Source organism: Osmerus mordax, chromosome 7, assembly GCF_038355195.1.
Source record: "Osmerus mordax isolate fOsmMor3 chromosome 7, fOsmMor3.pri, whole genome shotgun sequence".
In the NCBI taxonomy this organism is placed as follows: Eukaryota; Metazoa; Chordata; class Actinopteri; order Osmeriformes; family Osmeridae; genus Osmerus; species Osmerus mordax.
In genome coordinates this window covers 10980020-10995276 of record NC_090056.1, presented here as the reverse complement: position 1 = coordinate 10995276, position 15257 = coordinate 10980020, and the positions used below count along the sequence as shown (strand labels likewise).

The window sequence follows — 15257 nt, the reverse complement described above, 5'->3', positions numbered from 1 at the left end:
TTAAAGTTCAGTATTATCTGTCATACAAACATCTCAAACCAGTTAAATAATGATCTTACTAATGTCAGGTCAATTGTGTGTCTCAAGGTAATATGTTGAATGCACCTGTGGGTAAATTGTTGTCAGATTCTAATTTATTTGTGAAATGTATATTTATCCAATGTGGTTTGCATGTTCTTTTTCCACCATTGTTGTTGTAGTCCTGTTGTAATCTCTAATAAACATCAAAATGTACAAGACAAGCCTATTTCAACATGGGATAGGTGTACATTGAAACAACAAGGCAACGTAAGAACATCAGAATTTATTTGTTTACATATTCAGAGATACAATCCAATTTATCATCTGTCCACCGATGAAATCATACATTCATTCTTACAGAACTTTTTATGCCTCTACTGTACAGATAGTGTTCCTCCTTCCCACTCGAGGGTGAGTTTAAGGGGAGGGATTTAGCTAGGGCAAAGGAAGGAAGGTGCACTAAACTAAACTAACCATAAATGAGGTGTCACTTGGCTGCCTGACACACAGTATACCTGCTCAAGTCTGGAAGTCATTGATGGTTTGTAGGACGATAACGAACAATCTTAACAGAATTGATGAAAAAGATAAACAAAGACAGGTTGGTGTACTCTAGTTCTCTTCTGTGAATTTATGGGTTAGGGTTAGGGTTATCTGTGAAAGCTGTTCTGTGTTAAAAAAAAAAAACTGTACAAACAGGTATCCTAGAATATGTTGTAAATGTATCTCCTATGTGATCATGTTCAACTGTCTGATCAATGTCTGATCTGAAGACAATTAAAAGAGTTTGGAGGTATTTGTAACATTATAGACTTGGATGAGGGAATTCTCAGAATTCTTGTGAAGAGGCATTTTTTATCTTTCCTTTATCTTTTGCCATCATTAACCTTTGAGCCTTTTGCTGAGCGCAATGAATGAGTTATTGAGTACATGTCTGTACAGCTACCTGTCTGTACAGGTACTCAAATAAATTTAACAAATACACTAAATACACTAAACACAATTTGAAAAATAGAATGAAGAAACAGTCTATAATAAATGGGTTATGTTGACCCATTTTTCTTTGAAGTTAAATTAAAAAAATCCCCATGCAGTTAACCATTTACTCATTTAGCAGTTAATCATTAACTACTTCTAGAAATGAAGTGTAGTGGTGATACAGAGCAGAAAAGAGTGTTTTTGTCTACCACACTAACGCTGTTTCTAATGCTGTTTAAGTGCTGCTCTGTTCCCTGGTTTCTCAGAGATGGTAGACAGGCAGTGGAATGTTTGGGACATGAGTTCTGGGCTCAGCCCACTGGACCTGGCCGAGATGGATACAAGAGCAAACCCTTCTGGCATGATGTTCCTGTCTGCCATGGAGCACCAGCACCATGCCCCCCTGCAACACAGTCACAGAGATACACAGCTTGCCAGGGACAGAAAGCACACACACTGCTACCCATCCCATCACATGTTCAACCAATACCACAGTAAGTCCACAGTCACACAGTAACTGCTGTAGTTTACCAGCCATTGCTTACTCACCTAGTCATGAGGTATTTTTTTCATGTTAATTGTTTCCCTTGATAAAGTCTAATCTCTTACCTAATATCTCTTCATGTTTAGGCTCACTGAAAGTGGAGCATGAATTACCACCACCACCTTCTCCACAGAAGCAGCAGCAGCAGGACATGGGTCTGCATCCACACAGACCCCAGGCTCCCTTCCTGTCCCCAGGTGACACAGACTCACCAGGGGACATGGGCCTTGACATAGACTGCAGAGTGTGTGGGGACAAGGCCTCTGGCTTCCACTATGGTGTACATGTCTGTGAGGGCTGCAAGGTTAGAATTCCAACTGATCCTGAAGTGGTAGTAAACCTGTATTGGCAACCTTTGTTTTTAATACTTAGCGTTTGCTTTCTTTATTGTACAAAGGAAGATTAAGCTTCAACAGTACACAATGAGGAAACACCTGCTAGACTATGATCCCTTTAGTCGTAAAATTCATAAAATGAGTGAAATGAATGAAGTTAAATATGTGACAAATAGAGATGCAAAATCATTTATGTCTGTCTGTCTGTCGGTCTGTCTCCTCTCAGGGATTCTTCCGGAGAACCACAAGGTTGAAACTGCAGTATGAACGGTGTGTCCTGCGTTGTCGGATTCACATTAAGAGTTGTAATAAGTGCCAATACTGTCGCTTTCAGAAGTGTCTCCAGGTTGGCATGTCACACGATGGTAAGCAGGATTACGTTAAAGACTAACAAAAAAAACATTGTGGCATACCAATCCAGTTATCTACTCAGTCAATGATTTCAAAGATCAGTGTTATGTAAGGTCACTTCTATGTTTAAGGTTACTTACAAAACAAAGTATTTGCTGAAGGAAAAGTAAGACAGAAGCCACAATAATGCAGGTCCTTCCATTTGAATGTCTCACAGTCAAGGATATGCAGTATCATTTTTATCTTTAGTTGTTAAGGTCAGTTTACCTCACAGTGATCATTGTACTATAAATCATTTCAATTGAAGGTATTGTTAAAACTACTGTAGTGGAAAATCTTAAATTCTTGTTTGTAATAAAAAAATTCCTGTGATTTCAGATCAGCTATATTAATGTCAGTCCACTAATGTCAGTCAAAAGAAATCTGTGTTGATATCTTGGAAGGATATTGGTTTCCTTAACAAACGCATCAAAATGCAAAAGTTATGCTTGTGTCAGAAGTCTTGTTCACAATTTTGCACCAGTTTTTAAACAGACAATACTAACTCCAACCAATAAGGTCTTTGTCTACCCTCCAGCCATCCGTTTCGGCCGTATGCCCCATGTGGAGAGGGAGAAGGTGCTAACAGAGTACCTGGAGCCGGAGCCCAGCAACCCTGAGTTTGCAGAGCTAAGGGCCCTGTCCAGGCTCCTGGTGAGCTCCTATCACAAGCACTTCCCCCTGACCAAGAGCAAGGCCAGAGCCATCCTCTCTGGGAAAGCAAACAGCAATGCAGTAAGGAGAAAATCTTGCCATATGATGACTTCTGAACGCTATTGTTTCATTCTTATAATGAATGCATCTGTGTTCATATTTGTCTAATTTCACGCACAGATGGAAAAACACAACAGGAATCATATGTCCTGTTATTATGAAACAACTTAAGAGGAAATAACCACCTTCCTTTGTAGCCTTTTGTCATCCATGACATGGAGTCCATGGTGACAGGCCAGTACTATATGAACTGCAGACAGCTGCTGGTGGATCACCAGAAGCCTGAGCAGCCACCTCATCTGACCCTGCCGGCCCAGCCCTGCTCCCAGGACGTCCAGGGAGAGCTGGAACTCTCCTTTTTTCGTAGAGTGCAGTTCTGCTTGGCCGAGGCAGTGCGCGAGCTCACTGAGTTTGCCAAGAGCATCCCAGGCTTCAGTCAGCTGGACATGAATGACCAGGTGACTCTGCTGAAGCACGGGGCTATGGAAGTCATGACGGTCATGCTGGTGCCACTCATGAACAAAGATGGCACACTGTTAGCTTATGGACAAATCTTCCTAACTCGTGAGTTCTTCAAAAGCCTGCGCAGTCCCTTTTGCCATATGATGGAGCCCAGGTTTGAGTTTGCGGTGAAGTTCAACATGCTGGAGCTGAATGATAGTGACATAGCACTTTTTATTGCTGTCATCCTTCTCTGTGGAGGTTAATATCCAACTAAATTTCCCTCTTAGATGAAAATTAATCATCTTTAGACAGATTCCAAACTAATCCCTAAACCCTGAGTAAATTGAATTTCTTTGATTATACTGTATATGAGATCAATGACCAGATGATTTTCCTCCCCATTGCAAGTCTTAACTTATCTCTCTTGATCATTCTCTCACTCTGTCCTCTCCTGTCCCTCACCCCCACCCCCTTCTACGGTGTAAAGACCGGCCAGGCCTGGTGAACGTGAAGCCCATCGAGGACCTTCAGGACATGGTGCTGCAGGCTCTGGAACAGCAGCTGAAGACCCTCCACCCTGACTGCCCACAGCTCTTCGCCAAGCTCCTACAGAAGATAGTTGATTTGCGGCCACTGGTGGCTAACCACGTCCGCCTCATTCACCTCCTAAAGGAGACGGAGCAGGACATGTGTCTGCACCCTCTGCTGAGAGAGATCATGAAGGACCTGTACTAGCACTGGGGATTTACTGGAGAAATGCCTTTGTTGAAATCCAAGAGAGGATGGGTGTGGGAGATGTTGTCTGCCTGGAACTGTATGATTGCATCATAAAATATAATTTTCCGTACAAACATTTTCTTGTGCCATTTCTAAAACCACAATCACTGTTCTGACTGATGTTCAAAGCAGCTCACTGTTGCCATCTGGTGGAGGCTGTTACAACTCAATGACTACCTGCCGTTTCACCATCCGGATGCTGTTTGCACCAAATACAAATGTTGCATGACATCATGTTAACACAGATTATACTATCTGAAAATCCCTAGGCTCATTTGGTTATGACACCTCTAATTGGCTTTGGTTGGAATTTCATTGTCACTGTGGTGTCCGGCAGAATTGGTCTTATGAGAAACCAAATGTATAGTTGGCTGAGCCCTCTGCTGTGGTCTGGGTTTGCTGTGATTGTGTGCGAAGCTACAGATGTCATCAGGGAGGAAATTGGCTCCAGGAATCTGTCAGCCGTCTGGCTACCACTGTCCCATGGTATCCACAAGCACCTGTCACCATGCCCATGCCTGTCCCTGTCTCCTTGGTAACGTGTTTTCAGCATGTCACGTGCCAACATCTCCATGTCTTGGAGCATGTGCTTTTTAGATATTTGGTAACTAATGTTACCAAAGTGTTGATGTTGTTCTCAGGTGTCTTTGTGAAAAGCAGAAATAAACCACAAACATATAGCTAATGGACTCTTATGTGTTTGTTATGTTTCATAACTTCTGATGACAGTGTGCCATTTTTCCTCTCCCTGTGGTTTTTGAAACACACAATTTACATTTAGTCATTTAGCAGACACTCTTATCCAGAGCAATTGGATGAGATGAGGGGAAAATCCCATTCCAAATGCTAACATGTCACATACTGAGCCCAGGTCAACTGACCAAGAACCAAAAGTCCAGCCATCCCCACTTCTAATGAAACAGTCTCAGGTTTCATGTGACACACATTAAGGACACAAGCATTTTGTGATGACAATCATGAAATAAGGTGACTAGTGTGTGTAGTGACATTGCCCAATGCTGGAATGTCCCAATACCACTTCACTGCTAACAGTACGTGTGGGGATTTTACTGACGGAAAGCAGAGTGACTCACCGTAGTGTGACTGTTATGCATCAGTTTAACTTAACTTTATTAAAACAATAGAGAACAAATGACATTCAAGTTTTCAATCAAATGTTTAACCTCCAGAAAAAAAGACGTGGCAGACAAATTAGATTTCAAATCATTCTTAAATATTAAAGACAACTGCCCAATATCCAGCTCACGATGGCCCGCTCATAACACACACTGATCAAACTGTGTGTTCATTAGCTACTGATCTGACTACAAGCCATGAACCAATTTAATGGACTGAAGAAACACAGCCATCGCTTTTGTTAAAATGTGCAAATTAAAACATTTTCCCTCAACCACTCATGCTTGGCTTCTGCTGACTATATGTACTTCATTTCCAGACTTGAGAAAATAGGAAAACAAGCAATGATATTGATATGAAGACGATGATAATAATTTTCAATCTTTATACGGTTCTGATTAAGACAATGGAAAATTTAAAATCAAATACTCCTGTGCAAGAAATAGACTGCATCGTTTGTTTATAATCCTGGGAGGTGTAGTTGTGCAGGGTTGTAGGCTTGTTCCTTCAAGCAGGTACGATAAGCTACGGCAGTCCTCTTCATAAGAACCGAGGGCAGTCAAACAGAAAGAAGGGTGTGCTTTCCAACTGAAGAGTCACTTCTCTCTTGAGTTTCCTTCAATGACCCTGCTTCTCTGTCTCTAGGTAGCTTTGCTTGCTCAATATTTACATATTTGATAAACCACATTATTGCCATTCTGACCATTGCACGCATAATAGCAATGGAGAGTGCAAGGGCTCTGTAGTACATCATCACGTGAATTCATCTCTACACTGTTCCACGAGTTGGTTTGCATGACTCTTATGTTTTACATCAATCTTCCACTGGTGCAGATCAGTCAGTGATCAGAAACATACACTGCCTCTTTCCATAAAGTCAAAACACCCCATTCCTCTCTCCTTACATAGTGGCTACATGGATGCCTGGGGGCAGGAAAGGCCAGACACAGTGCTTTCTGTGGTAGACTAAAGGCAGTCTTATCAGAGGCAAGAGGCAAAAGAGGCAGGCGGCAGTGCTTGTTGTGCTAAAAGACAGGCAGCCTGATGGTGGCCAGAGGCAGTGCTAGCTGGGCTAGAAGACAGGCAGTCGGCTGGAGGTCAGAGTCCAGGCGTTGATGTCCTCCGTGTGAGAGGCTCTGTGCAGCGAGGGCTCAGAGGTACTTCGGTTTATTTTAGGAAGCGAGTGCTGCAGCAGCTCAATGGATGACAGGATCTGGTCAAAACAGAGACAAATGAGAGATTGAGAAGATGTAGTCATTAGCGGGTTTCTAACCCCTACACGTTTGAAGATCAAGTCTTGGTGTGTGTGTCATGTCTGAGCAGAGGGCTACCTGGGGAAAAAGTGGCCTCTCATCCTTGATCTTCTTAATGCAGTCAGCCACCAGCCTCTTCATGGCCTTAGGGCAGCTCTTGTAGAGCTTACTGAGGTCTGGAGACAGGTAGCCACGACCCACCATGAAGATGATCTGTGACAGGAGACAGAAAGAGACGGAGACGTGAGAGATTCAAATACAAAGGGCCTATGGCCAGACCCCCTATCACCACCACCCTGCCAGGCTCAGACAGTGCCCCAGACCCCCCATCACCACCACCCTGCCAGGCTCAGACAATGCCTTAGACCCCCCATCACCACCACCCTGCCAGGCTCAGACAGTGCCCCAGAGCCCCTCCGTCCCTCGAGGCAGAGGTCCCTGCACAACATGAGAACCAGGCAGGGAAACACAGGCAACACTTCTGAAGCTACATCACACACAGGCTATTCTGTTCAATCTGGCTGCAATCAAAAAAGGAGGAACAAGTTATGGGCATGGGGCATGAGGGCGGCCAGCACCTGCTGGGATGAATCATGCCATGGTCTACCTGGTCTCTGTTGGCTATCTGGGAGTAGGGCAGCTCTCTCGTCATCAGCTCGTACAGCACAACGCCATAGGAGTAGACGTCAGACTGGAAGCTGTACGGGTTGTTGTCCTGCATCCTTATCACTTCAGGAGCCTGGCCAGGCAAGAAAGAAATGAGAAAAAAACTGTGATTTCCTGGAATGTCCATTAAAAAGACTTAATATGGTGCTTTGTTTCGACGTTGTGTTTCACTGAGGGTTTATTAGGACCAGGAGCTCTGACTGACCATCCACAGGATGGATCCGGAGGGCTGCTCCACCTGATGAGAGCCGCTCCACCTGGCTTTGACCGTGGCCAGACCAAAGTCTCCGATCTTCACCGTCAGGCTTTCATGTAAGAAGATATATGCATTGCTGTCAAGGAAGCAGAGTTGGACTACAGGTTGTACATATATTTCTTAAGTCTAATTCATTCTCAATTGACAAGTTTTCGCATGGGGTGGCTTAGATGTCGACAAAGACATTCTGAGGGAGTTTGACAGTAAAGGATACTGTTTGACTTCATGTCACGGTGGATGATGTTCTTGGCATGCAAATAGCTGAAAAAGAAACAAACTCTCAATGAGTTGAATGTTACAATGTGCATCCATCGCAGTGGGTGCTGCCATCCCTGTTCAATTTTGAATGTGAAATAGTATGCACTCACTCCATGCCCTGAGCTGTCTGCCTGGCAATATCAATGAGCTGGAACATCTTGAGGTTGGCCTCCTGAACGTGCAGGTGCTTGTAGAGGCTGCTCCCATCACACCATTGGGTCACGATAGCCAGGTTGTCTTTCGTCATGTAGCCCATGAACAACAGGATGTTGACATGTCGTGTCTTCCTGCAACCAGACACAGAGAGGAAAGGGAAGTCAAAAAAACAAAGATGAGATAGCGACTTAACAAAAATATTGGTTAAGAATTCATTAGCGGTAAACAAATACAGTAAAGGAGCGGCCATATTCCCTTGCTGGCAGCGACTGCAGCACTCCCCAGGTCTTACCTCAGGACAGCCACCTCGTTCCTGAAGGCCTGGAACTGCTCTGGTGTGGGGTCAACCACTTTTAGGATCTTCACGGCCACATCCCCTGTAACCACCCAATACACAGGTCATAGAAGAATACCAGTACAGCACAACAGACAACTATACTCTGAGGCAGCAATGCCATGCTGGTATGATAGTGCTGAAGCTAACTCAAGATGACTGGCTCCAAGTGTAAACTGAAGAGTAGGGTCATGCTCACCGTGCCATTTTCCTTTGTATACGGTTCCAAAAGAGCCTGAGCCAATGCGAGAGTGCAGAACTACCTCAGAGGCTTCAATCTCCCAATAGTAGCTGGAGTCTCGCTTGTCCCTTGGTCTCTGAGGAACCACAGAAAGCATAATGCACAACTAATGACAAACAACTGGGAGAACCTACTTTATGTTTGACATCAGCCTGTTTTAATAAGGTTACTATTACACCGTATGGACATCACAATTTGTTTCCTGACTACACTTCTTAAAGTTTGAAGTTGTATGACTCACAATTTTGTTCTTCTCCTGAGAGTTGAAGGACGGAGCCCTCTCTCGCTGGGTGGGCGCAGGGGCTTTGGGCTGGGACTGGGACCACTCTGTGGGACTCTGGCTAGGGGAGCTCCCTGCTGCAGAATGAAAATGGAGGTATGTCAGACAGGCTTGTACCAGAGTAGGAGGTGCAGCTGGAAAATGTCGCTGTGGTCGTATTGAACTCATGTATAAGCTATCTGTGCAACTGTGAAGAACATACCCGAGTCAGGCCCACGCATTGCATCCTGGATGAATACAAAACACAAAGATGAGTCAGATTGGTCAGACTGCACTATGTCATTCCATAGTTGGATAGGTCTGTTGGAAGGAGAAACCTGGATACTAGTCTCTTCCAATGTCTACCATGTTGGTGTGAACACGGCACTCAGTCACTGGGCTTCCTAACCTGGTCTGGGCTCTCTGACGGCACGTCTAAAGAGTTGGAGAAGCGGACAATACCTACTCTCCTCTTCAGCCAAAACCTCCGGCACCAGGAGCTAGGGGAGGCATTCAGGCAGGCTAGCTACTCTCCGCCAGGAACAGAGAGCACACGGGAGGGAAGGGCAAGGAAGACAGGAGAAGAGAAAGAGGGAAAAAGAGTGAAGGAAAGGGAGGAAAGACTGAGACATACCCGGGTGTTTGTGTAAAGAGCTTCAGGTGGAAATATTCCACATGGAGTGCCAATTCTAACCCTGCACAGTTAGATTCACACCCAGGTACCGAGGCATACAAAAGCAAACTAGCAGGGGAAAATCAGGATAAGACAGGAAGATGTGAAGTTTGCTACATGGTAGAAAAGAAATGGCACACACAAAGATCACACATAAACAGGGGAGTCATGCAAATCAAGCAGAACCCATTCCAGGTGAATTACTTAATGGAGAGTGGGCAGAGCAGATCACAGAGCAGAGCCAGTGGAGCATGGTTGGGATGCCTGGCATGGAAGAGGGCCAGATGACTCTCAGAGAAGGGTTATTTAAAGACAGGCTGCCTGGTCCTCCAGGAGAGCCTTGGGGGCCCTCCTGGTGTGTTGTTACCTCGATCATGCTGCTGTCGATGGGCAGGGTGGTGCTGACCATGTGGACGTTGGGCGTGGAGGTGGAGCGCTGCCTCTGGGACAGAGCGCCCACTGTAGGGGGATAGGCCGTGGTGTAGTTGATGGCGTGAGGGGTGGAGTAGCGGTGCAAGGAACTGGATGGGATGGGATGAATATCAGGAGGAGAATGAGAAGCAACACCCAGCAGCACTGCAACTCCAATTTCATCAAACCATTCTCACAGGGGTGGGGTTGGTGCCAGCTTATCTGCCATGTTGTCCTATTTTGTTCCCAGCCTCAGAAACAGAAAGCCTTCGTTTCAGTTAGTTTCAGACTGCTATACACATTTGAGGATAGCTATCTTGATCATTGGTTATCTCAAGAGGAAGTAAGTAACAACAAAATGACAGAAGTCATTTTGTTGTTTTTCCTGTCAATTCTGGTCATTATAAATGTGCCTGTGCATTTAATGAAACAAAGTGCAACACACTTAGAAACCAGCATAGTTATATTACTACTGAGTATACCAGTGCTTATGTTTCAAAACACTGCCCCTCCTTTCACTTCTGGCTCGTGGTTGGGTAGCTGTATTTCACTTTCAGTCTCCGCCTAGCACTGAAATGATTCTACAGCACAAAGTTTAGTTAGTATAGAAACTCAACCCAGTCAGAATAATTCAGGTCATGTAACATCATAACTTCATATTACAGTCAGAATGAGAGGCGAGGATGATCATGATTTATGCAGATTTGGGTCACTGGAGCTGACTGGCACGTCAGGTTCTGTGCTGTGTGTAACTGTTGAAAACAGTTCTCCGTGTAGGAGTGACATACATCAACAGAGCTCACATTACACCACACTCAGAACAGTTTAGTGCACTTCATAAGTACAAATCCCTCATTTGGCAGTACAGGACTAAGTTTCCAAAGAGCATTTGAGATTTCTCTGAATGGAACAATTTGATCCTGTGTGAGAGCTCATTTGGCAGTTAGCAGTGTTTTCTAACTGTTCTAAGTGCTGCTGAAACAACAGGATCTTTTCACGCCTCTCCTTACATCAGCCCACTGGACTGTAAGCCCTAAAGCTAAAGACTTATTCAAAAACTTTAAGGAACTTAAGGTGCTTTTCGGAGTACAGCTGTAACAGTTGAGCTTCGGGCAAGAATGACATTCAGTGACACTGGTTATTATGACATGTAAGTCAAGTATCACCTCCTAACTAACTCCACTCAACCTAATTTTGTCTCAATCTCTCCTATAATCTCCATAAACCTGTAACCCAAAGGTGGTGGGATATATCTGTGTGATTGTGACACAGCTGGCTGCTGATCAGAAGTTGCTTGTTCAGAGTAGCCATCCGATAAGGTCCAGTGGTAGCTGGTACATGGCTGAAGATGGTCATGGGCTGAGGTTTAGGCTGATAACAGGGGCTGAAACCTTACCTGCTGGGGGGGCGGGACAGGGACTCTCTCATTCTCCTGGATGTCAAGGGAGGAAGGGAGGGACCACCACTTTCACCCGGTGTTGGGAATAACCTACAAAGGGAATAACCATGCAAATCAATGCTCTCTTCTGAAGGCAAGTAGGCCGAATGATATGTGAGTGAAAGTAAGCAGTCTAACAGCAGACTCAATCATGCGAGCCTGCTGTCACCATCAAAGTATGTCTGTATATTTTACATGATCTACTTAACTGTATTACTACGTAAGGACAAATGAATTATTCAGTTACACTCTAACAAGATGTGGGTGCAATGTTGTGACTTCAATTGTCAGACTTATTTCATAAAGACCACATCATTGCTCAACAAAGAAAATAGGGATTAGTATATCTTCTCTGAATGCAGTATAAGAGCCTTACAAGAGTTGTCTGATGTTGCTCCAGTCCACGCACATTGTGGGCACTTTGGTGCTGCAATGCTCATGGAATTTGTAGCCGCATGTTTGGCAGCGGAAACCGTTCAGCAGGAACTTCTGGCAAATATCGCAGAAGGCCAACTTCAGAAATGTTTTCCGAACCTGAGAGATGATTTGGAATTCATTTGTTGATTTTTCAGGCAGAAATACTTGCATTTGATGGCTGGGTACATTCTTTACAGTGACTTCAGATACATACAAAATTGTGCGTTGTCAGTGGTACGTGATCTAAAACCTCCACCAGCAGTTCTTCCCCAATCAGTGAGGTAGAATCAGTGTTCCAATCCATTCGCAACTTTTTACTGCAATAGAAGACAGAAACAAGCGTCCAATTGGAGCACATTAAGTGGTTTTGTTCATAAACCTACTGGACTGTCACATCCCCAAGTCTACACAAGCACAAGGCCGGTCTCACCTCCTTTGTCCATGGTGCAGTCTGAAGACAGCACAGCACTCTGGCTGCAGCCCCCGAACCTTTAGGGCTTTGATCAAGCAGCTGTGCAGGGTCATACCTGCTCGCACGTTGACCTGGAAGGGGAGGGAGCAGCAGAACACAGCTATGTCAGAACTCCTAAGCTGTTTCAGGATGCCCAGTAGACTCTGTATCAGCCTTGTTGCTTCGGCTGGCCTATCCTGCCTGGTGAGCTCACCACAGTGCGCTGCTGGTTGGGGAGGTAGACTCGGATGGTGCTGCTCGCCTTGGAGTCGGGCGCCTTGCTATCGTCTGAGGAGCGCCGCTGGTACGGGAATCCCTGGACCATGGTGGGCGAGAGGCAGGGCCCTTCAAACACGGAGTCCTTAAGGCCAAAGCCGTTGTTCAGACTCTTCCACGCTCCCTGGAGGTTCTCCATTAGCAAAGGCAAGTGCTCTCACTGGTCTGTAACAAAGAGGAGAGAGACAGAGGCAGGCGACAGTGAACACATTTCTCTGTTGCGAAGACTGCCAACATTTTCCCACGAGCCAACCACCTGAGCATTACCGCAGCGTTGCAACTCTGCATCTGCAAAATCCAAACTGATGTGTCTAGTTAGTCAAGTCCAAGTGTCTCATGTAGCCTATAATGTCAGAGCTGAACTCCAGTTAAAGCCCACACTATACAGAGTATACATACAAAGCTTTTTGAAGCAAAAAGAAACATTTGCAGATTTCACCCGCCTACTTGGTGTATAGGAGGGAGGAGCCATAATACTGTGAGGAGTGTGGACATAAACTAATCCAGTCAGGCCAGGAGAATCTCATGCCTCACTCAAGGTCAACCATGCTTTTATTGGATGCACTTCCAACTGGCCTGCTAGTCTGAGGGACAAGCCACAAAACACAAACGTTTGTTCACTTTGATACAGATACAAACCGGTCATAAAGCATTTGCTTTCCCAAAGGTCATCATCCTTGATCAAATTGAAGGCATTATGCATTGTATTCTGCTAATCACTAGGAACATTATAAACAATACAGTTTATAACAATTAAGTTTGCCAGCCCTAACCACAAATAGGCTGAGCCTGTCCTCCCAGCTATGTTTTCAATACAAATACAGTACACTCCCTCTCTCTTTTTCTCTCTCTGACACAGTAGAAGTGTTTTACACAATGACCATACATAGATGATTTACTGATGTTCGTGGTTAACTTTAAACCCACAAAGTCCATATGTCCCAACAGAGACAAGGTATAGGACAGCTCAGTAATGATGCACTAACTAGGCCTATACCATAGACCCAGAGTAGTAGAGCCCAGCATGACTCGGGTGGTTGTGTTTATTATATGTTTGGTTAGACTACAACCTGCATGAACATCAATGTGAAACACTACTGTGGTCAGTAAAAACTGATTCATCTGGTCAACTAACAATGGAAAACTTTTCATGTAGCCTATTGACTGGCCTGAACATAAAGTATATATCTGCATTATTGTGTCTGTATATTGGCGATTGTCAGCACCATCATCACCACAATATCGAATCATCCAGTGACTCAAACATCAAAACGTATTGAGTGAAGCAGTTGCGTATTGCTAATCAGCTTTACGGACAGGAAAATAGGCTGGTTTGTCAAATATAGCCTACTTCAAACTTGTTGCATTGGTTGCAAGGAGATAAAACAACGAGTATCAATTTCTAATTCCTACAGTACAAAGCACAACTTAACAATTTTTAACGATAAAACAGTTTTGTAAAACATGCAACGTTATATAGAATATTGCTTGTTTGGGCCCTTTTCTAACGATCCAAACGCAACATCGGCTTCCAAACTTTTAATTATGATTTAAAAAACGAACTCTTACATTGCAATTATATAGCGGCCATAGAGATATGGTATCATTGACCAACGGTCATTAAATAAAAAGCATTAGAGCCTACTTACCAAAGAAAGTTAGAAAACCTCAGCTCCGCCATAACTTGAGGAAAAGTGAAGCCGATGACATCATCATATTTGCAACACATTCAGAAAAAAAACCTATATATGATCAAAGCAAAATGTGTGAAGCTATGGAACGGTATATAGATCCACGTATCGCACCATTCCAGTGCAAAAATTATTATATGGCGTGAAACTCAAATGAGAATAATTAACATTCCATTTCAGTGTCTTTCATTTGATCCGAACGGAAAAAGTAATACAGGCATAGCGATGGACGTTCCCAAAATCCCGATTATGTGAAGTACATACGCAGATTACGTTGTTGTGGTCAAGAATTAAAAGTGCAAAAATTCTGGTCGCATTCCAATCAATATTTACGATATGCACAGAGAAGGTGAAAGGGCTTGAGTTCTTGCCGTGCGCCTGTCTGACGCCAGTGATTGAAACAGGACCTCGCAGTCACAACGAGAGTTGCAACTATACACACTGCCCATGAGAACACAAGTTCAGCCCACTGAGCCCACCCACTCCACTAAGCATGATATTTTCTGTTGGAAAAATCTGAACAAAAAGAAGACAAACCCCCGCGACAAACAGGACAGTGCTATTTATCAGACTACACGGCCCATATAGCCAAATGATATGTTACATTTAGTCAACGCTTTGATGGTATATTTTATGCACTAATACAGTAGACGAACTTAACTTACCAATGTTAGGTTATATATTTCATAAATTAAATATAGATATGATGGTTTTGATCCAAAAAAATGAACTAGAGTTCCATTGTGAATAGTTCAATAGCAGAATCAGCATCAAAATAATCACACGTGCACCATCCTCTGGTGAAGAAAAAGAGTGCAGCAACTGTGGATTTTGTTGTGCAAACTTCATTGTAAGATAAAGCTTTTCAGAACATTGCCACTTAGAAAACCCCATTATGTTGGACGCAATATCAATATATGATACGTGTATGCCACTGAATCTTCCAAAACATTTTCATATGACAAATGATTCCCCATTGGACTGGACATAGAAAATACATTCCAAATAAATGAAGACCCAAAGGAACCATATTACCCATATTAAACCTGTCACTCACCATGTGTTTACCATCTTTAGTATTCCAGGCTGAGGACAACTGAAATGCCCACAAATGGTGACGAGCTAGACTCAAGGGTC

General features: G+C 43.9%; 2 protein-coding genes across 5 annotated transcripts; one reads left to right on the top strand and one right to left on the bottom strand.

Moving 5' to 3' along the window:
- The first annotated feature begins 544 nt into the window (after positions 1–544).
- On the top strand, positions 545–4866 carry LOC136946479 (peroxisome proliferator-activated receptor gamma-like). 2 transcript variants are annotated; one of them, XM_067240832.1, is made up of 7 exons: positions 545–622; positions 1266–1493; positions 1630–1847; positions 2105–2243; positions 2807–3003; positions 3180–3546; positions 3914–4866. In XM_067240832.1, the coding sequence occupies exons 2-7, from the start codon at positions 1268–1270 to the stop codon at positions 4159–4161; spliced, it is 1395 nt and encodes a 464-aa protein (XP_067096933.1). In that variant the 5' UTR covers positions 545–622; positions 1266–1267; the 3' UTR covers positions 4162–4866. The 2 variants fall into 2 exon arrangements, with proteins under 2 accessions (XP_067096933.1, XP_067096932.1); XM_067240831.1 differs by having other exon boundaries at positions 3180–3684.
- Positions 4867–5304: 438 nt separating this feature from the next.
- raf1a (Raf-1 proto-oncogene, serine/threonine kinase a) lies at positions 5305–14474 on the bottom strand. Of its 3 annotated transcripts, none has more exons than XM_067239447.1 (18): positions 14079–14474; positions 12368–12594; positions 12133–12245; positions 11917–12019; positions 11662–11819; positions 11244–11336; positions 9804–9957; positions 9173–9289; positions 8987–9011; positions 8746–8861; positions 8463–8580; positions 8222–8306; positions 7884–8060; positions 7730–7776; positions 7465–7583; positions 7201–7332; positions 6672–6806; positions 5305–6553 (listed from the first exon to the last, which is right to left on the bottom strand). In XM_067239447.1, exons 2-18 carry the CDS (start codon positions 12566–12568, stop codon positions 6413–6415), a joined length of 2034 nt encoding a protein of 677 aa, XP_067095548.1. In that variant the 5' UTR covers positions 12569–12594; positions 14079–14474; the 3' UTR covers positions 5305–6412. The 3 variants fall into 3 exon arrangements, with proteins under 3 accessions (XP_067095548.1, XP_067095550.1, XP_067095551.1); XM_067239449.1 differs by having other exon boundaries at positions 9843–9957; XM_067239450.1 differs by lacking the exon at positions 9173–9289.
- Positions 14475–15257: the final 783 nt, after the last annotated feature.

Coding starts and splice junctions, on each gene's coding strand:
- LOC136946479 (XM_067240831.1), top strand. CDS start 1,268: ATGGTAGACAGGCAGTGGAATGTTTGGGACATGAGTTCTGGGCTCAGC. Junction 1,848..2,104: donor ATGTCTGTGAGGGCTGCAAG/GTTAGAATTCCA, acceptor GTCTCCTCTCAG/GGATTCTTCCGGAGAACCAC. Junction 3,685..3,913: donor TGTCATCCTTCTCTGTGGAG/GTTAATATCCAA, acceptor TACGGTGTAAAG/ACCGGCCAGGCCTGGTGAAC.
- raf1a (XM_067239447.1), bottom strand. CDS start 12,568: ATGGAGAACCTCCAGGGAGCGTGGAAGAGTCTGAACAACGGCTTTGGC. Junction 9,290..9,803: donor TCGACAGCAGCATGATCGAG/GTAACAACACAC, acceptor GGCGGAGAGTAG/CTAGCCTGCCTGAATGCCTC. Junction 8,862..8,986: donor AATGCGTGGGCCTGACTCGG/GTATGTTCTTCA, acceptor TTCATTCTGCAG/CAGGGAGCTCCCCTAGCCAG.